Source organism: Carassius carassius, chromosome 6, assembly GCF_963082965.1.
Source record: "Carassius carassius chromosome 6, fCarCar2.1, whole genome shotgun sequence".
Taxonomy (NCBI): Eukaryota; Metazoa; Chordata; class Actinopteri; order Cypriniformes; family Cyprinidae; genus Carassius; species Carassius carassius.
The window spans coordinates 8,286,937-8,313,000 of record NC_081760.1 but is presented as its reverse complement, the minus strand read 5'-3'; the positions used below and the strand labels follow the sequence as shown (position 1 = coordinate 8,313,000).

General features: G+C 39.0%; 2 protein-coding genes across 3 annotated transcripts; one reads left to right on the top strand and one right to left on the bottom strand.

The window, feature by feature from the left end:
* Window positions 1-1,320: 1,320 nt before the first annotated feature.
* LOC132142332 (ubinuclein-1-like) lies at window positions 1,321-12,091 on the bottom strand. The gene is made up of 17 exons (XM_059552128.1): window positions 11,700-12,091; window positions 10,520-10,823; window positions 9,636-9,734; window positions 9,385-9,525; window positions 9,127-9,224; window positions 8,555-8,981; window positions 8,400-8,470; window positions 8,140-8,266; window positions 7,657-7,775; window positions 7,405-7,518; window positions 7,147-7,290; window positions 6,530-6,580; window positions 6,306-6,345; window positions 5,723-6,181; window positions 3,253-3,490; window positions 2,774-2,872; window positions 1,321-2,085 (listed from the first exon to the last, which is right to left on the bottom strand). Exons 2-17 carry the CDS (start codon window positions 10,751-10,753, stop codon window positions 2,033-2,035), a joined length of 2,514 nt encoding a protein of 837 aa, XP_059408111.1. The 5' UTR covers window positions 10,754-10,823; window positions 11,700-12,091; the 3' UTR covers window positions 1,321-2,032.
* Window positions 12,092-21,145: 9,054 nt separating this feature from the next.
* LOC132142331 (homeobox protein unc-4 homolog) lies at window positions 21,146-25,020 on the top strand. 2 transcript variants are annotated; one of them, XM_059552125.1, is made up of 3 exons: window positions 21,146-21,686; window positions 22,356-22,546; window positions 23,721-25,020. In XM_059552125.1, the coding sequence occupies exons 1-3, from the start codon at window positions 21,425-21,427 to the stop codon at window positions 24,702-24,704; spliced, it is 1,437 nt and encodes a 478-aa protein (XP_059408108.1). In that variant the 5' UTR covers window positions 21,146-21,424; the 3' UTR covers window positions 24,705-25,020. The 2 variants fall into 2 exon arrangements, with proteins under 2 accessions (XP_059408108.1, XP_059408109.1); XM_059552126.1 differs by having other exon boundaries at window positions 21,151-21,686; window positions 22,371-22,546.
* Window positions 25,021-26,064: the final 1,044 nt, after the last annotated feature.

Sequence of the window (26,064 nt, the reverse complement as noted above, 5' to 3'; positions counted from 1 at the left end):
CTCCATTGAAGCTGTGTGAATGGTATACTGTCCATGTCCAGAAAGGTAAGAAAAACATCATCAAAGTAACGTTAGTCCATGTGACATCAGAGGGTCAGTTAGAATTTGTTGAACCATCGAAAATACATTTTGGTCCAAAAATAGCAAAAACTACTACTTTATTCAGCATTGTCTTCTCTTCCGTGTCTGTTGTGAGAGAGAGTTCAAAACAAAGCCGTTTGTGATATCCGGTTCGTGAATGAATCATTCGATGTAACCGGATCTTTTTGAACCAGTTCACCAAATCGAACTGAATCGTTTTAAACGATTCGCGTCTCCAATACGCATTAATCCACAAATGACTTAAGCTGTTAACTTTTTTAATGTGGCTGGCACTCCCTCTGAGTTAAAACAAACCAATATCCCGGAGTAATTCATGTACTCAAACAGTACACTGACTGAACTGCTGTGAAGAGAGAACTGAAGATGAACACCGGGCCGAGACAGATAATGACTCGTTCACGAGTCAAGAACCGTTTCTGTCAGACGTGTCTGATTCGAGAACCGAGGAGCTGATGATACTGCGCATGTGTGATTCAGCGTGAAGCAGACTGACACTGAGCATCTGAACCGAACTGATTCTTTTGGTGATTGATTCTGAACTGATTCTGTGCTAGTGTTATGAGCGCGGGTAAACTGAAGGCTTGAATCAAGGGCAATCATCGCCAATGACGCCATTACGTCGAGCGCAAAAGAACCGTTGAACCGTTTTCTTCAACCAGTTTATTGAATCGAACTGTCCGAAAGAAGCACTGGTGATCCGAAAACCGATGCAACCGGTTCTTGACTCGTGAACGAGTCAATCTTTTGTTCATTATCTGTCTCGGCTCGGTGTTCATCTTAAATTCACTCTTCACAGCAGTTCATTTTGTTAGAATGTTGCAGCTAGTGGATAGTTCCAGAGAGGCCAAATAATAGTACTTTTTAGTTTTTAACAGCTGTACATGTTAACGTTTAACTGGAAGTAATATGATTAAAAAGGAATAACGTGGTAAAAACCAACTACAGCTGTATTAAACAAAATTCTTCAGTACCACAGATTGTGTCTTCAGCAGAGAACACATATATACAGGCTGTAATAGAGGTAATTAAACAACAGCACCAGTTTTGCCGAACTTTTTTTCCAACTTTGTATAGATATGAAATGAGGCTTTACATAGTGTTCACTGTACATTAATATGTGCAAAAAATGTAGGGGAAAAAGACTACGACACAATTTCTGCTAGAGTTAAAAAAAAAAACTGACTCACCCCAGCCCACGCCCACGCCCACAACACAATGTTAACAATATAATACTTAAGGAAACTTAATTTTCCACGTTACATTCAAATATATTTTTTTTCAAAGCCATTTATCAGTATGTTCAAAATCAAAAGCAGGTTCATGGTTTCTACATATTTTGGAGCATTACTCAATAACTCAGCCCTGAGATCATAACACTGGCATCATTTTAATTACCCAGTCCAACAACAACAACAAAACAAGACAATGTGCAATCTCGGACTTTGAATAGTACAACAGATTCAGAGTTACTTTATATTTTCTTTGCAAACATGTACTTGAAAATAATGCTGTAGTGTGGAATCCCACACTACCTGGAATTCATTGTTGTTCATTTTATTTCATAAATAGGTTAGGATTGTGGATCTTTACTGGTAGATCACCTCTGAGAGAGAGAAAAATGGCAAGTGAAAAGGTAACAACAGACAAATTCACTCAAGTATCTGCCTTAAACTAAGTGCATTACAGGTCACATGGCTGGTCATATCATCCAAATTATAATCTTATTACTGTAGAAAAATAATTACATTATAATCCTTATACCCATTCTTGATCAGTTGAGTTTTGATTTCTAAAATATACAAACAAAATGTTTCCTAATTGTTTTATAATTGTCCATGTTTGATCATATCAGCTCCATCTTCATGATCTTTGGAAAAGTGGCAAATTTTGCTGTAGGTAACAACTGGCTTTTGTTCCATTCTAATGGCCATTAATGAAGTTTTCTCCGAGCATTTAGACAATCTGTGTGGATCTGGCTTCCATCTGTGTCATAAAAACAACATTTTATTTTATCTCCCAAAATGACATTGATGTGATTGTTCAATGTGATGCTCGCTTAATTTAACCAATCAACATGAAATGACACTCATGAACCATTTAACTTCCATAATTTGGCATAAAGAACTTTTGATGATTTAAAATATGCCAGGATCTAATTTCATTCAATGAATTAATCGATTTGGAAAATAAATGAGGCACAATAAAACCAGGAACATGTATTATACAAGATATAAAAAATTTATCATAAGTAAATGTAGTCCATTTCGATTTAATGTTGATTTTAAAACACTACAAAACTATAACACAGTCTAGTGTATGATGTCAAAAAAGAAAAACCTTAAAATTAAATTAATGGTTTACTATTAAACAAAATTGTGTACCTTGTACTTATCAACAATAACAACAAAAAATGTATCTTAATATTTACTATATGAAATAGTTGAGACGATCAGCTAAACTAAAAATCAAGACTATCAGAGAACTCAATGTAGGCATGCAATACTGGTCAAAACAGTCAGCTAAAGAAAAAGCATGACCAAAGAAATGCATAATGCAAGCAAACATTAAGATAATGTAATATATTGTGCAGCCACAATTAAGATGAAAACAATGAACAATGTAATGTGTTTCAACTGTCCCTGTGAGCTTTCCCAAAGGTGTGTGAATTTACCTAAACCAAAGAGCCATGGTGTTAAAGAATGAAGAGGAGCAGGAGAGGAAACAGGGACAGACAGAAGATGAACTGTGCTAGAGCACAGCATGGAGTTACCTGAAATAGGAAAGAGAGGAGGAAGAAGAAGAAAACCCCAGGATGACAAATGCAACATTACAGTGATGGAGCAAAGTGCTTTACACATGACACCAGAGTTGGGCTTCAGCTCATCCATTCTATCCAATGCACACAAAGACAAGAGTACAAATTCTTCGGTGTATACGAGACAAAAATTATGAATTTATTAAGCACCTGTATGTAGTTAAATGTGAAGTGTGTTATTTGAAATGCTAAAATGGTTCAGGAAGAGAAAACCTCTTTGGAATCAATAGAGTTTTGTTCAGCAGTTGGAGCATAAATAACACACTTTACCTTTAAACAAAGAGATGATGCTTACCAAGTTTACACTGTTATTTTCAGGATCAATATCTGCTCACCGTGTGCCAGACCATATTGGAAAGGTCCAGGTGCTGGGCCAGGAAAAACAGCTCCTTTGCAGGCCTGAGGCTGTCCAGGAAGTATGGTGCCATGGCTGAGCCCAGGGAACGGGAGAGCATGCAAGGGGGCAAAGCTCGGTAAGACACCCGGCTGTACTGTGGTGGGGTAGGAAGATGGAAGGAGTGATAGAGAAGGGGTGGGAAGCGCTGGGTTCCCACTGGAGATTTCTCCAGCTGCCTGAAATACAAGCAAAGAAAAATGTAAGTATTATTCAGTCCAGCTATAAATAAAACCTCAGTGCTTCAGACAAATCCAAAGTAATTGACTGAACTTTTTGGGAGAGTGCTTGGTATAATAATATATGCATAATATTGATCAAAAAACGACAGTGAAGATATTTATAAATGTTTATAGTTTTTTAACTTATAGAACTTATAACTTATAGAACTTTCTATACAATTAAAGAATTTATAAAATAAATCTCGGCAAACAGTGTCTATTTTTAAAATCATAGTCTCACATATTTTTGGTCAAATAAATGCAGCCTTGGTGAGTATAAAGAGACAAAATGCACACTTTATTAGGTTCACCTGTTCAGTTGCTTGGTAACACACATTGCTAACCAGTCAATCACATGGCAGCAGCTCAGTGCATTTAGGCATCTAGATGTGGTGAAGACCACTTGCTGAAGTTCAAACTGAGCATCAGAATGGGGAAGAAAGGAGATTTAAGTGACTTTGAACGTGGAATGGTTGTTGGTGCCAGACAGGCTGGTCTGAGTATTTCAAAAACTGCTGATCTACTGGGATTTTCACACACAACCATCTCTAGGGTTTACACAGAATGGTCTGAAAATATCCAGTGAGCAGCAGTTGTGTGGAGGAAAATGCCTTGTTGATGTCAGAAGAGAATGAGCAGACAGGTTAGAGATGATAGAAAGGCAACAGTAACTCAAATAACTGCTCGTTACAACCAAGGTATGCACAATACCATCTCTGATTGCAATACATGTTGAACCCTGAAGCAGATGAGCTACAGCAGCAGAAGACTACATCGGGTGTCGCCCCTGTAAGCTAAGAACAGAAAATGGAGGCTACAGGCTCACCAAAATTGGACAATAGAAGATTGGAAAAATGTTGCCTGGTCTGATGAGTCTCGACTTCTGCTGCGACATTCAGATGGTAGGGTCAGAATTTGGCATAAAGAAAAAAAAGCTTGGATCCATCCTGTCTTGTCTCAACGGTTCAGGCTGGTGGTGCTGGTGTAATGGTGTGGGGGATATTTTCTTGGCACACTTTGGGCCTCTTAGTACCTATTGAGCATTGTTTAAACGCCACAGCCTACCTGAGTATTGTTGCTGATCATGTCCATCCCTTTATGACTACAGTGTACCGGTCTTCTGATGGCTTCTTCCAGCAGGATAATGCACCATGTCACAAAGCTCAAATCATCTCAGACTGGTTTCTTGAACATGACAGTGAGTTACATGACACTTTACTCAAATGGCCTCCGCAGTCACCAGATCTCAATCCAATAGAGCAGCTTTGGGATGTGGTGGAACGGGAGATTCGCATCATGGATGTGCAGCCCACAAATCTGCAGCAACTGCGTGATGCTATCATGTCAATATGGACCAAAATCTCTGAGGAATGTTTCCAACACCTTGTTGAATCTATGTCACGAAGAATTAAGGCAGTTCTGAAGGAAAAAGGGGGACTAACCCGGTACTAACAAGGTGTACCTAATAAAGTGGCCAGTGAGTGTGTGTATACAGTTTGTGTGTATATATATGTGACGAGTGGGGCGGGGCCGAGAGACGTGGGAACAGAGCGAGGCCGGTGGAGTGATTGGAGATGAGCGACACCTGCTTGACCCACCGGTCTCGAGTCCCACGGAGGAGATGGAAGGATATAAAACTGGAGCGACAACAGTGAAGGACGAGAGAGGACCAGGCCTGGGTTTTAGTTTGTGTTTAGTCTCGAGGGTACCCCCGCGGCCTGCGAGGGGCGATGGGGGTATGTGAAGAGTGGGGTGGGGCCGAGAGACGTGGGAACAGAGCGAGGCCGGTGGAGTCTTACCGTTTTTATGGAGTTTTTATCGTTACAATATACAAACACACACACATTATCACATTATTACAGATAAGTGGACAAACTAACTGTGTTTTCAGTTAGTTGACAGTTAGCATGCCACCAAATTTGCCTGATAAGCTAGCATAAGTTAAAGTTATTAGGATCAGGATATAATTATATACACAATAATACAAATTTATTAATTCATTAATGGCACTACAAAATGGTACTACAAAAAAAAAATTGTCATACTCAATGTAATATCCCACACTGGACAAAAAAAAATAATTGTATTAAATATTTAGGTCTAAGATTTGTATGACACTGCAATTCATGTGATGAGCCACATCTAATAGTAACCAATATGTGTCTTGTATTTTTCTTTTAAATGACTTACTGCTGCCATGGAAACAGGAGTGTCACCCACTGAGGTGGTTGTGAGCAGCCTGGCCACTCCCTGCACCACCGATGGACAGTCACCCTGAGCAGCATCTGACGGTGGCGCCACCAGCGTCAGTTTGTGAGCCGCCCTCTCTCCAACCTGGAGCCGCTTTGAATCTGATTCCATAGCAGACTTGTTCCACATAATCTGGACTGATCCTGCCCGCTCTGCATTCACCGGACTTCTCTGAGTGCTGGGATGGTGGTGCTCAATCTTGTTACCTTCTTTGTGGCTCTGATTAGATGGGTGGGTGAAGAAGATGGCAGAGGTTTGTGTGTTTGATGGCGTTTTGGCAGTGGTGCTCAGCATGGCTTCAGGTTGCATGCTCGCAGGTACACTCAGACGCTTGCGTTTCAGTCCTGGAGGGCCCTGGGTTTCTGGGTTATTGTTAATGTCCTCAGGGGTGGTGCTGAACTGAGCATTACACAGTGGAAAGAGCAAGGTGTGGAAACAGACATCCAACTATATTTTTCTAAAGAATGCAACATGTAGAACAGTACTTGAAGACTGGGATTTCATTTTCATTTTTCTTACATACCTTTTTTAGTTTTGTTGTACCCATTGGCTTCTTCCTTGCCCTGTAAAATGAATAAAAAGGGAAATTTATTTACACTTTTAAGTTTAAAGTATTTACCTAGGAGGGTTCCATTTGTTTTATAACATGTGAAATAATATAATTATAATTGTTAATAATGAACCATTTTTTTCAGAAGGATTGGTTAAATATCTAGGAAGTGTGTAGTAGTGTAAAAGCATTCTTACACAACACCGGTGATATGGCCATGTGCTTTTCGGGTTTCTATAAGCAGAATCCTATTGAGAACATGACAGAAATTCAGGAAGTTATTAACAACAATTACCCTTTTTATAACCATTTCATACTGTCTTATGTACAAAAGTTTTCCTACCTAATAAGGACCGAACACTGATGGTTGTTTTTTATGATCTGCTAAGTGATTTTTTTAAGAAATGTATACTTTTATACAACAATAATGCATTCATTAAAAGTGACAGGAAAAGATATAGAACAAATGCTGTTTATTTGAACTCTCTATTCAAAAATCAATGTTTCCACAAAAATATTAAGCAGCACAGCTGTTTTCAACACTGATTAAAAAATTTAAATGTTTCTTGAGCACCAAATCAGCATATTAGACAACTCTCTGAAGGATCATGTGATACTTAAGACTGGATGATGCTGAAAAATCAGCTTTTAGTGTTTAAGAGCAATAGAAATCCACAGAACAAAGGGACATTGTGACTTGTAAATGTTTATTGTCCATTACTTGTCATTTTCAATTATGACCAAGTTAACTAGGCCCTAGAGATTTCACTTACATATCCAAAATTTCAGATTATTAATGATTTGCTTTATATACCTAGATTGCATCCATCCTTTAGGCCAAAGTGGTTTAACATCAGCCTCTAGGAATACTTTCAGATATTCTTCCAAACTAGAGCATGCAGGCGACTCCAAGTCATAAATAATCATCTTCAAATTCACAATCTCAAAGAGCAACTCCCTGGAAAAGTTGAAACAGTGAAATTGGTTCATTGGTAACAGCGCTTACTTAAATGATATTTGATTTTATGAAGAGATCTGGTATCCATTAGATCACACACTCAAGAGACCTGACCTGATCTCTTCATTCCATCTGAACCTCTTGCGAGGCCCAAACACTCGTTTTCCACTCCTCTCCTCTACTTCCTCATCAGATCCATCAATTACCCTCTCTTTCCCAGCCTCGAGTCTTAAAACACAAGAACAACAAATACATCAAAGTTGCATTCTAATTAAAATAAAACTGCATATCAATTAAAACATCAGTAAATGTACAGTGATACAGTGAAAGTGATAGAGGTTGCATGCATTAAAAATGACTGATTACTTGGCAGCTCTGGCTTCAGAGTGAGCTTGGCAGTGATTCTGGAAACGGGTGATCTGTTCTGGCATGGACCTGCCAACCGCATTCTCCAGCTTCTTCAGCAGCTCCCGCAGCTGTTCATCCTGATAACACACACACATTAAACTTAGACATTAAAGTGGATTTCAGTTACACACACATCAGTAAGATTTTTTTTATGTTTTTGTCTCTTATGCTCACCAAGGCTGCATTTATTTGATCCAAAATACAGTAAAAACAGTCATAGTGTGAAACCTTATTACAATTTCAAATAATGGTTAACTATTTGAATGAAAAAAATAAAAAGAATGACATTTATTTGAAATAGAAATCTTTTGGGACATTAGAAATGTCTTTGTCACTCTTTATCAATTTAATGCATGCTTGAAAATAGTTTTAAGTGGGTTTTTGATGAGTTGGTGATGTTTGCTATGCTGAAGTGCCGTGCAGTTTTGTGCGCACACAGACCTGTTGGAGACTTTGGAGTCTTTTGGCTCTTTTGACCAGAGTGCCTTTGCTACAGGACATCTGTGATGCCAAGTATGAGAAGATTCTGGATCTTACTTTTCCACTTAGTTTATAGTTCACCTCCACACTGAACAAACAAAGAGACACACAGTGAAGGAATCAATATAAGATAATACATTTAATTATAATACAATCACCATAGAAAAATAATATGCTTTGCAAAATGTTACCTATTTTATAATAAGTGTAATGTAACTTACTCTAGTAGAACACTGTTGAATTCTGAAGACAAAATCTCCAGCTTGTTTTGTCCTTCAATTTTCCTGACAGCCTACAGAACAAAATGAGTAGTGTATGAGAATAAGTCACATATTCTTGCAAACTCTTGTCTAATCCTTGTAAAAGCTAACAATACCTGTGAAACTTCTTTAATGCGTTGCTCTAGTGTAGGTGGAAGGCCATCGGGAAGTAATGTGTGGGGTTTCTCATCAACGGACACTACCAGAGCATCTCCGTTATCTTCGAAGCTTGGAGAGCAGACGTTCTGTGGCTCCCCCAAGAGTCCATCGAAGTCTTGCTCTGCTGCTTTGACTGCTTGAAGGAGGTCGTCTGCACTGGCAGAACCAATGAGTGTGAGAAGAGGGTCGGCTGAAATGGGTGGTTCTTGAACCTCTGCTTGTATAATGAGAAGAGTGTCACTGAGAGCATGCAAATCTCTCTCTGTAGCGTTGAACATCTGCAGCTGCTGAAACTTGTCCTTATGGAACTTCTTCAGCATCTTATTGATACTTAGTGGTCTCTTGTTTTTCTTCTTCTTTGCAGATGATTTGTCTGGTGGGGTGCTAAGATAGAAACCAGATTAATGAAAAAGCAAACAATGAGGGTATTTAAGAAAAAGTCAGTGAAAAGCTTATTCCTAAAGGATGTCATGAAAAAATAATGTTTTCTTAACAGTAAAACTAAATTAATCTCTGCAGCAGCAAAAACCTCTTCCTGGATTCCTCCTCTCCCTTCTTAGCAAGCATGTCTTCCTCTCGCTTTTTCTTCCTAATTTTCTTGTCTTTTCCTTGCTTAAGCTTTCGTTTCTGAGAAAGGAATCATACTAAATATATGAATCAATATATGTACATATATTGGAAAATCTTTTGCATAAGCCAGCAGAAACTGTACACAACAAGCTGGCAATATCTGATGTTTTTGTAGAAAAAAAAAAAGGTGGAAGGGACTTCAAATGTGTTTGCACACCTTAGGTTTAAAACCACTGTCCTCAAAATCATTCTCGTTCTCCTCTCCCTCATCAGAGGCTGGCCGGAACTGCCAAGTTCCAGAGTTGATGTAGAAGCCTCCATATCTGGTGGTGAGACAAGCTGGGACGAGCTCATCATACTGCGGCATGCAGTGGCAGCAGAGAAAAATAAGACTTGAGTAAAACATTCATGTGTTCTATAAAGGGAATAACCTGATAAAACTGTATTTATCATCTGGCCTGAACTGACAGCCTCAGCGTTGTCAATAAATGAATCAGAGTCATCATAACCAAAGCCCATATCCACCAGGTCCTGTAATCTGTCTTTTTTTCTTTTGCCAGCTCCACCCTAAATAAGAAAATGGTGGCTACTCATGTATAGCTTAAAAACACACACGCATTTACTTTACCCTGTCAAATTATATACAAGTGCAGTGTAATTAAGATCTGGATATCTGGATGTAAATCTGCACTTGCATTTTGACCTCTGAAATGTATTTGACTCTACAGAACTAACAACACTATGGAGAACCTAGAAATATAATCTTGGCAAAATTCATACTCACATATTTTTCTTCAAACTTTTTTGCAAGCCCCTTCAGTTCATCTCTCTCCTTGCCCTCTGACACCTCTTCTAATGTTTGTAGTTTCTTTTTTTTAGTGGTTTCCTTAAAATGAGAAAATAAGACCATGATTTTCCTAAATCATTCCTAATGTCCAGAACTGGTTTAATCCTGAAGGACTTGCAGCCAAATTTGCCAACTATACTTGCAAAAAAGCAATTAAAGTTATTTTTTAACTAATTATTGATAAAATACACATTAAGGTTGCTGAATTCACAGCAACATTTTGGCAGGAGTTCGAAAAGAATAAATATTACATATCAAATGTCACCACTTGTATGTAAACATTGTCGATGTCAGTTGCTCACAATAATGAATCAAATATTCTAATTTTCTAAATTCCAAGAATGATTAGTGATTGAAAATTATTTAATAGAAAACTCAAAAGCATTTATATTTTGTTCATGCATACTTCCAAGCAGTGCTGAAATTATCCTTAAAATGCCTAAAAACAAGATTTCCATAACAAGTATGAAATTTAGAAAATACTTCAATGTCAATATTTGTTTACTTTTGCGCTGATTAAATCTGGGTAGCTAAACTCCGGGCAGCGTTGTTCGTCCGATTCGAAGAGTTTTAATTCCACTCTTGTTGGAGGATGCGCGGATGGGGCCGATCCAACCGCTGGCCTCGGCGCAGGTAAACCTTGGTTGACAGCTTGGTCACTGGCATTGGGGACGGTGGGAAGAGGAAAGTGTGCATTGCTTGAGAGTGCGGTGAGATGAATTCTTCTTGGAGCGGCCATTGCTCAGACCGATAGCAACACTCCACGATTCTTCCCGAACAGCTGCGCGTTTGGTTGATTAATTATGAACCTGTGAAGCCAATTGAAGTAAGTGTCATTTTTCCGTCCTAAAAGAGAAGTTGGGAGCAAGCAGCGCTTTTCAAGCATGCTTCTGGAGGCCTATACACTACACAATTTGCATGTCTCAGCTGACAAAACTTGTTAAGGTCTGGAGTAACAACTAAGGAATTCACATTTTTGGTTTTGGTTGCTGTTGACGCAAAACATCAGTAACGATTAAAAATGTAGAACTTGTTCGCCTTCTTTTAAACTTAATATGTGCCAACAACGGATTATTTACCAACTACCAAAAAGTATGCACTACAGTTTTAAAACTGAAGGAAGGCACTTTGAGAGTCAGAGAGAGAAAGTTTTTTCCTTGAGGGAGAGCAGGGGAGGTTTGTATTAGGCTGTATTTAATCCATTACATAAACACTTAGATTGTGATGTGTTCATTTAATGTTTAATTTAAGTGTAAAGAATGCACAGTTATTATTATGCATGAATTGTGCTGTTAACAGTACAATGGATGCATGGATGCTGTCCAGTTCTGAAGTCGTTCACCTTTGCTTGTAAAAGGTTTGTGTTGTGGTCACTTGTATTAAGCTTGTGTCTATTTTGTTGAATAAGCCTATTTCTGGCGCCCTGCCTGTTTGAAACATAGTCTTGTTGCAAAACGGCGGTAGTGAGGTTCTAAAAACGCACTGAAAACACATTTTCGATTGATCATATTAGCTCTATATATATGATAAAAACGTTAGCATAAATTATTCACAATTTAAAACATTTCAGAGCGTTCTTATGCTTGCTAGGGCGCTAACGGGTTTTCTATGTTTTATAAAATGTCTCCTGGAACCAACTTGAAAACTGAGACAACTGCACCTGGAGATCTAGAAATAAAACATACCACGGATGTTTATCCATGTCATGTTATCGTGAATCGTTGATATGCTGTCTTGCATGGCATGCTCTGATGAAGTCTCCAACACCCAATCTCTTCATGAAAGCGCTCGTTTCATTCGGTCTCCGCGGCCCTGAATAGCGTAGCCATCTTCACGCCGATAGTCGACTACTCCCCATGAAAAATTCGCATGAGTTATCATGGCAATGGAGAATTATCGTTTTCAGATGCAGATTGCAAATAGGAGCCGGTTTTTATATCCAATATGGATTGGTCGATGGTTCCCCTTGGCGACCACAAGCCTTTATGTTTGATCTAGTAAAGACGATTAATAAATTTTGGTAGCAATACATTTTAATGTTTTCACCACTGATATGGACACCCACAACTATTTCCAAAATCACAGTTCAATGCTCTCATTGGACGTACCACTGCCTAGTCATTGTAGTCGTCATCATCCCGCGCCTGGCTTTTTCATGAGGAAATGTACATTATTTGTTCTGATACCATGATCATGTTGTCTCATGTTGTTACTTGATGTAGACATAAAGTTGGAGAACAGTAGTCTACAAATAGTCTCTTACTGTTAGTATTAATTTTATATGACATCCTAATTTTCGCATGCCATATTGCTATTATAAATCTCGTGACCAAAACAGAATTAAGAAGCAGATTGCTTTTGACCTTACATTAGATGAATTGTAGGCTACTTTGATTTATGTAATGTCCACAGTACAGTACTATCGTGCAATAAGCAGCACCATGGCGCTGTCCATGGTACTGAAAGGAAACTGTCAGTTTATGTGCTGATGTTGAAAGACATTGACCACTAAATAGGCTACGTATGGACAAGTCTGTCAGATACATTCACTGCAATATATACTGTATTTGTTTGAAGTAGTTATGCTCTCTCTCTATTAATAATAATAATACGATTTGAAGAATGTGAATGACCGTTAGCCTAATAATAAATTAATACATTTAATGATCAATTAAATGTAACGCTATATAACTAATAAATTATTAATAATTTATTAGTTATTAACTAAAAATATCAATCAATATAATACATTAATTTGAGTCATAGAAAAATAGTTCCGTTTATTCTTATTTGGATCCAGTCCAGAGCTTGAATTAAGGAAACGCTTTCAGATTCAAGCCTCTGCTGTTTGGTTGTAAAAGTGACCAGTAGATGGTAGCAGATCTCTTAAAACCTACGAATAAAGTATGTGAAAATGACAGTCCCATAATGACGTTACGGGATAAATTTAGGTGCTTTTAAATATAGTTTCATTTTATTCTAAAACTTTTATGATAACTCAAAAAAAAAAAGACAAGATAAACTGACATATTGACAGGTTCTAAATTCTAAAATAATTTAATAATGTAATTCTCAAAATTGTAATGTGACGCTTACGCTAGAATTGTGCCCGTTGAACACACACACACACACACACACACACACACACACACACACACACACACACACACACATACACACACACACACACACACACACACACACACACACACACACACACACACACACACACACACACACATATATATATATATATATATATGCACACAACAAATTAAACCCTCTTGGATAATAAAGACAACCTGAACCTGCGGTAATGCCTTGCAACATAAAATCACATAAAAGTGAGGAGACACTTCCTGAATCTTAATAAGGAATTAATGTGTATGGCCTTCACATGTAGCGCATTGAGAGTCACACTGGATCGATTTGTTGTTAGAGAGAGTGGATATGCCAGATGGTAGCACACCTGGTTCATCATCATCACCAACCAGTGGCTGGCCATTTCATATAGATTGAGCAAACAAACGAAGGCAGGTCATTTTACCGACTTTATAAGGTTTTCCGGTCAGCTTTTCGTTTCCTCCAGTCGAAATTTCTTAGCCTTGTCTACTTTTAGATTCACCCTCACCTTCTTCTCCACGGGCGCTCCTCCGTGGAACGAGCCTCTTATGAATCGAATTTGACAGTCACAAAGGCGTCATAATTGCAGTCTGTCGCATTCCATTCCATGTTAACATATCACAAACTTATTCAAACGCAATTCGGGACACATATGCTTTAGCTATCTCTCTAGCAATTATAAATGAATTTCACGGTGTAGGCTTTTAATGCTAATAAGATCCCCCTCCCTGCTGGCTTGCGAACGAAGAGGCCAGTCTCTACTGACAAACAGGGCGCGAAACCCGTGGTGTACGAGAGAGACATGTCTGGCCTCAGAGAGAGAGGACAGAGGATCAGATTGCATCTCTTTTGTTTAACCAGACTCTTGTTTCAATGAGCTAATGGAGCGGAAGAGATTGGCGCCCCGCGGCTTGGAAGGCCGACAGAAGCGCAAAATTAAAAAAGGTGTCAATAAATGTGTGAAAGACAATGAGCTAAAATACACACGCTTTATAGTGAGGACAAAGAGGGACAGATGGAAAGTGAGGAGGGGGTTCCGACCAGTGACAGGACCCCTCAGCGTTTCATCAGAGCGCAGAGAGAGAGTTACAATATTGTCCTGGGTTGATTTAAGGCGCTCTGGGACTCAGGTCCCCAAAGTGAATAATTTAGTCCTTTTATTAACTTGAGCAAACATGAGCTGTTTTTAATTAACCAGTTAGATAAGAGCTCGACGACCAAAATGCATCTATCAGTGGGGGGTTTAAGAAAAAGATTAAAGTAAAACAAGTTTGAACTTCAGTATTGCTTCAACAAGTTTTGGGCAAGATACTAACTCCCTCCCATAACTGCTAGTTGTATTTTATGCCACATTTTAGTGAGATGAATGTGTGCAGTATGCTATAAGCATATGGTATCATTGTTATGAGGTCTATCAACGATATCATCATAATTTACTGTATAGGCTGAGCTAATGTTTATGGAGGACGCGATGTTTCTGGTCACCACTAGGAAGCGCTGTGACTATCATGAGAGACATCTGCTGAGTAGCCTAGTTAAGCAAAAAATTAAGTACATTTAATTAGTCAAGGGTCCCATAAACACAATTATGATTTTAATTGATAGGCTTCTCTAATTATTCTGTCGCACATTTGCCACTTCCTTTACTTTAACTGTGTATAACGTCACTGAGAACCATCTTTAGGTACTGAGCAAACATCGATGGAGAACAAATGATTGAAAAAGTGCTGAAAATATGCTTTTGTATTTACCCCTTTTTTTGGTAGACGACATTTGTTGCAATAAAAAGATTTGTAAATAAAAGATCATTAGAGTAACAAAAAATATTTTATTCTTTCTTCTTAAGTTCTTACGTTTCTGAGTGAAAATTTTCACCACTATTTATTTATTTGCTTGTTTGGAGATAAATTAATGAATCTGAAAAGATTTACACAATTTGGGTGCCTCATTGAATGGGCAATAACCTCTAGTAACCTGATGCTATAATGATTTTATATATATATATACTAGGGTCTTAAATAAGGGTAAGCCCACTGCTCAAGAAACCTGCTAGGGTAAGCCCACTGCTCAAGAAACCATCACTAAATCCAGCGCTTCTTGAAAACTACAGACCGGTATCCCTTCTTCCATTCATTGCAAAGACACTTGAGCGAGCTGTGTTCAACCAGTTTTCTATATTCCTTGTACAGAACAACCTCCTGGACAGCAACCAATCTGGCTTCAAAAGTCTCATTCCAACCAGATGACCCGACGGTAGCTGCTCGCATTTCAGCCGGTCTGAGTGACATCTCTAGCTGGATGAATGACCATCACCTTCAGCTTAACCTTACGAAGACAGAACTCCTGGTGATTCCAGCTAACCCATTGCTTCATCACAACTTCTCTATACAGCTGGGCTCATCAACCATTACTCCTTCGAGGACAGCTAGAAACCTAGGAGTTGTGATGGATCATCAGTTAAGCTTCACAGACCACATTGCTACAACTACCCGGTCCTGCAGGTTTGCCTTATACAACATTAGGAAGATTAGACCCTTCCTGTCAGAGCAAGCAACCCAACTTCTTGTCCAAGCTCTTGTTCTCTCCAGACTGGACTATTGTAATGCTCCCCTGGCGGGCCTTCCTGCATGTACTGTCAAGCCTCTGCAATTGATCCAGAATGCAGCAGCGAGGGTTGTCTTCAATGAGCCAAAGAAAGCTCACGTTACTCCGCTCCTCATCAGGTTACACTGGCTACCAGTAGCTGCTCGCATCAAATTCAAGGTACTGATGCTAGCCTACAAGACGACCACTGGCACGGCACCAACTTACCTAAACTCATTGGTTAAATCTTATGTGCCCTCCAGAAGTTTGCGCTCTGCAAGTGATCGACGCCTTGTGGTACCATCCCAAAGAAGTTCAAAATCACTCTCAAGGACCTTTTCCTGGACTGTCCCCAGCTGGTGGAATGACCTCCCAATCTCAATTCGTACAGCTGAGTCTTTACTCATTTTCAAGAAACAGCTAAAGACTCATCTTTTTCGCCTGCACTTAACCAACTAACACTAGCACTTTTCCTTTTCTTGTCTTTTAATTAAAAAAAAAAAAAAAAAAAAACCTACCTATGCGTTCTATACTAGACTAACTGAGACTTGTCATGGCACTTGTATACTGTTGTTGTTCTCTTGTTGACCTGACTGCTTCTGTTGTTCTCATTTGTAAGTCGCTTTGGATAAAAGCGTCTGCTAAATGATTAAATGTAAATGTAAATGTAAATGTAAATAAGGGAGAGACCACCAATGTGCAAATACTTATTGACGAGGATTAAAAGACTTTTTGGAGGAGGCCGAGACCAGAAGCACTTTTGGACGACTAGGGGAGGCCAACGAAGGCAATTCATTAAGCAGTAGAGTTAACCTGCCTCGCCTTAATTAAAACATCCTTGCTAGTTTACAGTGTGGATACTGGGGCGTCTCTGGGGGGTTGGGTTTCCTGCGTGCAGCAGATGGCCGTGCCGGCCGAAAATAATAGTTGACACTCCTCCTACCATGCTTCATTTTACCAGATCCGAACAACCGTGAGCCCGCGAGCCATCGGGGGATTAGAAGAGCGTGGATAACAAAGATATATTAACTATTCAGGGCCCCCACTAAAGACAGCGGTCATACACATCAAGGACCTGACTGATATCCAGGCAAATGACATGAGTCACATGACGTGTAGGAGATTTGTTTATTTAGAGCAAAGCAGGGGTGTCCAAACTTCTTAAAAGAAGGCCAGATTCGATGACGTAGACACACTGGGGGCCAGATGCTTCTCTCTCTCTCTCTCTCTCTATTAGAAGAAAACAAAAATGCATTGTATTTGTTTAAAAAGGCAACATTTTACACACAGGTTTGTTTTTGTGAAAAGTGGGGACATCCCATAGGCGTAATTGTTTTTATACTGTACAAACTATAGGCTATATTCTATCGCCCTACACCAACCCTACACCTAACCCTAACCCTCACAGGAAACTTTGTGCATTTTTACTTTCTCAAAAAAAAAAAAAAAAAAACTCATTCTGTATGGTTTATAAGCGTTTTGAAAAATGGGGACATGGGTTATGTCCTCATAAGTCACCCTCTCCTTGTAATACTTGTGTCATACCCATGTCATTATACAGAGTTGTGTCCTGATATGTCACAAAAACGAGCACACACACACACACACACACAAATATATTTATATATATATATACACACAGAGTACAGTTCTATTAATATGCCAAGTTATTTAAAAGTGTTTATTATTATATACATAATATAAATAATGTCATAATGTCGTCTTATTATTATCTTGGGCATCCTTATTTGTCACTGACCCTTATAACCTTCATATGTGACCATGGACCATACAAACAGTCTTAAGTGTACATTTTTCGAAATGTATATGTATGCAGCATCTGAAAGCTGAATAAATAAGCTTTTTATTGATGTATGGTTTATTAGGATCGGACAATATTTGGCAGAGATACAACTATTTGAAAATCTGGAATCTGAGGGTACAAAAATATCAAAATACTGAAATCGCCTTTGAAGTTGTCCAAATGAATTATTAGCAATACATATTACTAATCAAAAATTATGTTCTGATATTACGGTAGGACATTTACAAAATATATTCATAGGACATGATCTTTACTCAATATCCTAAAGATTTTTTGCATAAAAGAAAAATCCATAATTTTGACCAATACAATGTTTTTTTTTTTGGCTATTGCTAAAAATATACCCCAGCGACTTAAGACTGGTTTTGTGTTCCAGGGTCACATAAAGTTTTGTGCACTTTTTGACAACATGACACCGTACGTTAAGCCACATAAAGTCACACGACGCCAGGTGGCGTTAAAAGAATGGAATTTTTTTTCCACATTGGAGTTGAAGTTTTTGACACTTTTCATGGACAAAGATAGATTCAATATGTTTTAGCACAAACGCAGCACATGAGTACAGAGACACAGGAGCGCGCACTCCCCACATTAATGTGTCCTTCAGTTTCAAAGTGATTAACGGGAGAAAATAGTGGATCGTATAAATATGGAAATTACTCCCAAAAAGGCTCCAAAAAAGTGGCGTCATCGCCATTGCTCAAATGATATCATTACTATATTTTGAAAATGTTAAATTGTTCAGTGGATTTCCCTGAGGAGGCAAGTAAATTAGTTCTATTTCCGTGCATACCAGCGCGAGTCAACGGGAAATGACAAGCGCCTTCGATTCGCTGATTAAAATTAGACAATCCCTGCTCGGGATTCATCAAGCATTGATAATTTTTGTCATATTAAGCACGTTTTAGCAAAAGGTGATAAGTCAGTTTTAATTTAAATGAAATTATTTATCTAATAGTTTGAGTTATTGTTATTAAAGTGATTCCATTTTGCCCTACCTCATAAATGCAGAGGTAAGATTTCTGAAGAGCACTGTAGGTCGTCAAGGCTGAATAAGGTAATTTGAAGGGGAATTACGCCCCTCTTCTCTTAATCAGAAATGAAGGGAATTAAAACTCTGAATCACGGGAAATACACGGGAAAGTTTTAATTGCATGATTAGCTGGAGTGGGATTAGAAGGAGATTTGCCTGGTGGGATAGCCTAGTTTCCTATAAAACACCGAACTCTGTGCTTGAGTGAAACACAAACACAGAAAGGAAAATCATTTTATACTTTAATTGGTTCCGTTTGTGGATCAAATGACTTTTAACAACTAATTTACGTTTCACACTAATCATCTGTACACCGACTAATGTGCAGCTAAGTTATGAACTACAAATGAATTCACATTAAGTTAATTTAGTGATTAAGACCTTCAAAAGTAGTATATTGATATATATTTTTTAATTGAAATGTTTTATTCGAGCCTAATGGTTATTTATGATTATCGTTTTAAAATAGTTGTTTCAAGCTTCAGGGTGCTGAGAGTTTATGAACAGCCCACTGCATTTCATCTTCATCGATAAACTTTGTATTTATGTTAATAAGTTATATGTAACTACATAAACATGCAGGACCCCTTCAACCTCTTTAAATGAGTTTGATTCAAACGTGTATATATGTGTATTTTATATTCCGATATCCTGCGCGATATAAACATGGGAATGAAGTATCTAGAAAACATCCAGGTGGGTTTTCATACATTATAAATTGATTGTGCAAGAAGTTTAATTTTCACACGTGTTGATTCTTTACACGTTTTTATAATATCGCCTTCAGATACAGACTGAAAGTAGCTAAGGTGTGATAAAAGTGGGCGAAAACGCACTGAACCCTGGCCCTTGTGTGGCTTCCGTGCGTATTATTATCAAGTTAATTAAAGCCCGCACATCTGACACACTCAATCTGTCGGATTAAAAACAACGGGCGCCTTGCAACACTTCGCAGGGGTCGCGTGTCAAGGGTTGTCTACCAGGAGCCGCGTGCGTCTAGCAGATACCGCTTGCTCAGGTGCCTTTTCAAGAAGTGGTTTTCAAAAAGCAAACGACAAGAAGCCAATTATTGAACTAAGATGTCTGGGGAGGTACAGAATGAAACGATTTCCATAATTCCTGTATGCGAAATGGTGAAATGTTTAGGGATAAAGAGTGGAGGAGAGCAATACAGACCAAGTAGCATCAAACGCGCGCTCACACAGAGAATGTGTGCTTTGAAAACGACTAGTACTTGTAGAGAGACCCTTTTTTTATTTATTTTATGAAAGTGCTGGTTTGAAAAGAACACATTGAAATGCAGAGAGGCGGCCAGCCAACAGACTGCGGGGTCAAGTGAAGAACGGATTATATGCTTCTTCTTAATATTATTAATTAAACAATTTGCATGCTAATAAGGTAACAATTATCGTGCCTCTCTGTTGAAAGATTTAGGTTATTACTACACGCCATCCGGGTGCTGCTGAGGGTCAGCGCAAGCAGGCGAGTGTGAGAAATTTCAACTCAAATTAACATTCTGGCAGCTGGAGAAATAGGATAAATAAAGTGGAATTAATTCCCGGTAATTGAGGAGGAGAGCAGGGAGAGGGAAAGACCCTTGTACTTACTTTATACATGAACAGGATTGATAACCATCCTGTATTCAGAACCACCTCTCTCTCTCTCTTTTGCTCACACACTCCACATGCTTTTCAAATCCAAAAATAAATAAATAAATAGTTTAGGTAACCAACACTAACGTGTGTGCGCAATAATTTACTTACATCCATGTATGAAATATTGTCCTTTACATTTAAAATAAGTCAATATTTATGTATTCTTTTACATTTTAATAATTGTATTTTTTTCGTAACATTTATAAATATGACCTTCTCACACCACACTTCCTCATAAATGATCAGTGGAATACAAGCATAAATTATTATTTGCACGAAATGGCTTAAACATGTCAGTGACACAATTCTTTACCTCAGCATAATCGAAATACAAAAACACGTTTGTTTTCATATAGCTTTCCCCCTCACAGATATTCTATCAGACTCACTTTTGTTTCAGATGTTTTTTTTTTCATAACAACTGCCAAGATCATGGCCACAGTAATCAGAACAGGAAATGAGCTCAAAAGATGCGAGGAGCGCTCGATATTAGAAAAGCTGAGGTGCTTGTAGTTTTAAATTCATCTTGACAGCTCGTAACAGTGTGGGTGATCCTGGGTAAACACTCCGCGTAATAGGAAAACATCATTTTACGCATTCAGAAAGAGCCAGACTTTCCTTGAAAAGTATCGGGGCAGCCTACTTGACGTTTTCGGTTGTTAGACTTATTTTATTTTTACATAGCTAACAAATTTAATTTTCAGAGCAGAACTATTAGTTATTGGAGCAGAATCATTGTGTGTTTATGCAACGGCTGTTTAGAATTCAGTCAGGAATCAATCAATTTACCGGTTTCGCCTCCTCCTCTTTCTCCTCCCTCTCGCCTAGTTGTGATGTCTCATGTCGTGTTGTGACAGCGCTAGTATTGTTTATTGAGGTGGATGTCAGGTATAATTAGCAATAGATATGGAAAACGTTTGTGTCGTGGCTCTGACGTCACCGACGATTAACGTTTCTTACTGGTCGCGAATTCCCCAGCGCGAGAGCTGGTTATTTGGACTAGAGGAGAGTTGATGTTGACAAAGTAGGAGAGAGCGTAAACCCCACACGTCTGCCTCGTCTCCTTATTCTAACTCGGGAGCGCAAAGCATGTCAGCGCCGCACGTCTCTTCACGGGTGCTGCATGCGCTCTGAGGGAAGGGTTGGTACTTGCTTTGGCCAGACAAACGCTTCCCTGATTCCGGAGATGCAATGATGGATAGCCGGATCGTCGAGCATCCTCATGCCCAGTTTGGAGGTTCTTTGGGAGGCATGGTTGGAATGGGTTTCCCCTACCACCTCGGTCACCATCATGTTTACGATATTTCCGTACACCAGCTACAGTCGGCGGCCGCTGTACCTTTTTCTATAGACGGATTACTTAACGGACCATGCTCTGCGTCTGTTGCAAACTCCAACCCATTGCTCGGATCTGGTTGTGTTGTAAACGGGGATAGTCAGTATAAACTCAGCGGTAAGTGAATGGTTATCCGCTTCTTATTCCATGCAGAATATACTAAGCTATAGCCTAACAGTTATATTAGCAGTACTTACGTTACGCGAAGACTATTGCAAAAGGAATTTGGATTTTTTTTTTCTTTCTTTCAAAATTACACACTTTAGAAATAAAAGCTTTGTTTCATTTTCATGAGTCCAGGTAAACTGGAAAATAGTTCGCTTTTACTCGGACTGATAATACACGATAATGAAATAGCCTACCATATTATTCTTCTCGTGATAACTTTAGATTATTTTTCGTGTGTTTAAGGACATTTGACTTATGTGTTACTGGCAAATTCTATTTGTAATTCTAGACTTTGTAAAAAAAACAAGCTTATAATCACACTACAAAAACGGGTTAAATTACTGTGAAATAAAATACGACATTAAACAATAATCATATTGCCTTATATTTGTGTAAGAAACATATTATTAGCAATCACAAGAATATTCTTACCTATATTATTAAAATCACATTTCACTGGCTAATTGGTCAGGCACTGTTCTCTTGTGGTTGTTTTCCAGGTTTTTTAAAAATTTTAATGTTTAAATAATATGTCAACACAATTTCATGTAGACAGTTCCAAGCAGAATTCCTAGTGTGTATGTGCATGTTCATGTTTGAATGCGCGTGTTCTGACAGACTCTGTGGTCCTAGATTCCGGAGACCCCGACAAGGAAAGTCCTGGTTGTAAACGGAGGCGAACGCGTACAAATTTTACGGGCTGGCAGCTGGAGGAACTAGAAAAAGCTTTCAACGAAAGCCATTATCCAGACGTGTTCATGCGCGAGGCTCTCGCGCTACGTCTAGACCTTGTTGAATCACGTGTTCAGGTAAATGACGGTTTGTTTTTGTCATAACATCTTTCATTGACCTTTAGTATAATGGCCTATTTATGGTTATTCAGAGACAATATTATAACCATGCTTTAAGTACCATATACATTTTATTTTGCTAGCTTAAATGTGATTGAAAATGTAAGTTTTAATTATTACTTAAAAAATGCATTGGAACAGGATATGTAATTTAATTTAATGTCAATGTTTAAAGGTTTAATATTCAACCACCATTTTATCAGTTAAAAGCATTAATCAATCATATAATATTAATATTATTTGGATCACAATTTATGTTAACTGATCACAGTTTTAGTGCATGTAATTCTAAAGCAGATTTTTTTAAACAATTGATTAATTTGTTCAGATTATATATTTTTAAAAATTATACAAATGTCTGTTTTGACTAATATATTAAAAATAGTTAATACTTTTGTATGTGATCAGTTTTGTCAATTCTTTACTAAATTATATATAGGCCGGGTTGTAGCCTAAATGATGACCTAACTACTGCAAGCTTTAGACCTGCAGCCTTTGTCTGCATTTTGTAGAAACTCGATGCTGGATCGAAGAAGCAGTCTTGTTTGGGGGAGTTAAAACCTTAGCTTTGTATTATTCTGATTTCTTAAGGAAGATTAGTCTGCGTTATCGTAAGGCTTGTGTGCTCACAGATTTTAACAACATTTACATTTCATGTGTATAGACAGCTATTGTCATGTATAGCCTCGATGTCTCTATGTTAGTATGCGTCTTAGCCTGCTGGTGGATGCTAACTCTTGTGTTATCAGCGCTGAACAGACGGCAGTCGCCATGTGAGGGGCCTGGTTGTGAGGTGCGAGCCTGCTGCTCTGCCTCTTCTGGGCCAAATCTTTCCTAGCGCTTATGAGCGCCTAAATGAACTTTAGGGGACAGGCCCAAATTAGCCACGCAAGAACCAGGCTTAATTGAAAGACTGAGAGTGAGCCATTACATTGAATCAATTGACAATTAAGACAAGTGCATCTGTGGCATCTGTGGCTTTATACTAGAAAAAATGGTTAGATGAAAACATTTCCTCTGTTCATATTGTTAATGAACCTTGGAATTGTATCAAACAGAAAAAAACTAGTCTGATATATGCCTATACCTGCTAATGAAATTAACTGAAGAATCCTCAACCTTTCCTTTCTAGGTGTGGTTTCAAAACCGGCGAGCTAAATGGCGCAAAAAGGAGAACACGAAGAAAGGGCCCGGTCGACCGGCTCACAACTCTCACCTCACTACCTGCAGCGGGGAACCGATGGACCCAGAGGAGATCGCACGACGGGAGTTGGAGCGCTTGGAAAAGAAGAAGCGAAAACAGGAACGCAGGCTACTGAGATCTCAGAACAAGCTCTTAGCAGGTGAGCTCTTCCACACGCCCGGATCTGACAGTGACAGTGGAGTATCGCAGAGCACAGATAGCGAGTCCACTCCGCACACCGGGCCTCGGCCTAGCGCGCACCGACAGCAAACAGAACATATATGTGATCAACATCCACAGCACCAAAGAACCGGTGCAGTCAACGAGATCCACGAAGAACCCATGGACTCCATGCGGAACTCTGCTCTATGCCCCCCGAGCGGCATCACACGCGCATTAACGCTTCAGAAACTCAGCCCATTTAGTGTGGAGAGTTTACTAGCCGACTCAAGTCCCAGGAGAAAAACTCTCCTGGATTTTTCTCAGCTACCGCCGCAGCGACCACTGGTCGGTAAAGGCCATTTCCTTCTGTACCCCATTACCCAGCCGCTGGGTTTCATTGTACCACAGACAGCGATGAAACCGAGTCAAGATTCAGGCAACTCGGGTCACAACTGTTCCACGACAGACACCTCAACCTCAAACCAGAAAAATATCAATCACTTGTGCAAAGACACCGGTGAGAATGCGGCCACAGACGACGAGCTGAGAGAAAACAGGTTCTCTTCCATTCAAACATCAAACACAAGCTCAGAGAAATGTTATGCAGAATCGATTTCGCCACAAAATGATTTTGAAAATGACTCTGAGTCCACTGTCACAAACTCGAGCCAGCAAGAAAGCATCTCTCCTAAACTGTCTGGAAATTCGTACACGAAACCCCGGAGTTCTGCAGACACAAATACAGATGGAGAGGATGTTGACATGGACTGACATAAAAATAGGAAAGAAGCAGTGGCGACCGTGACTTGTCACAACCCCAAAGCTGATAACGACACGCTTTTGTATACAATAATGTTTGAATTCATTTTTATATAGTTTTCATAAACGGATAATCTTTATTCAGGATAACTATCGGGGTTTGGCTTAAATTGTCTGTCGGCGAACTTGAAGGAACAAGTTCTATGTGTTCATACAAGAACACATCATCAAATGTTGTCCTATGAATGAAAAAGTATCGAAAATATTTATATATGTAACATTTTGATAATTATTAATGATAAGAATAATAAAATATTGTGAAAGAAAAGACCTTGTATTGCCACCTCGGTGCTAGAATGTCTGTTTTGTTTATCGCTTTGAGAGGCTGCTGTACAGCAGGCTCGTGTTTATTGCTTTAACAAATTCATTCATACAAAACCTCCAGTTAAAACGAAGTCTCACGCCGCGGGCGGTAGGACCCGGTCAGCTCCTGTGGAGTTTTGATATGAAAGTAATTATTTTCCCGGTGGCGGCTGGGAGGATACGTTTTTTTTTTCCTGGTAGCCTGAAGGGTTATTATACATTACCGATTCCTGCGATATGAAATCACATAAACTTCCAACAATAATAGAATTAGCATGAAAGGCTGGCGAGTCGGATTGAAATGGGGAAATAATAGGCCAGACAGCTCCGAGCATACGTGTGAGGATGTGTGTGTGCGCGCGCGCACAGTAAGGCATGCCCGGGTGACTTGCGGGGGGAATTTTCATGAGGCGCGCGGGCCTGTCAGGGCACGCGTAGGCGGCAATATTAAGATAGATGTTCGATGATATCCCTCATTGTTCTGTCGCGTACATTGATGTTCCTATTGATCATTTGTCGCTCTGTAAAAGAACAGCCCCCCCCTCTCTATCTCTTACACACACACACACGGACCACAGACCAATTTAGTCTAATAATGTTACCTATAGTGTCAAAAACTCATGGCACACTAGGCTAAGCATCTGTGCTGGAAAATATTAACGGGGCATAAATGAATTAATAAATATAGGCCTATATGATCGGTATGAATGAGGGATGCCTGTGCCAAGAAGAAAAGACAGTCGCAGCATGGGTCTACGATGGATTTTAACTATGCTTCTTAAAGCAAAACCGGGCTATCTAATTTCCAAAAAGATTTTCTCAACACAGTTTAGATTTTGTACAAGTGGGCATTGAAACCGCCACCCACCGGTCAACTTAACTGAGCCCCTGTATTTGCAAATAAATGAAAAGTAAACGGAGGGCTTCGAGCTTTACCCTATGAATGACATCTTCCAGTCTTAATAACATTTACATAATTTCTTATTTCGGGTTAGTGCTATTTGCACTG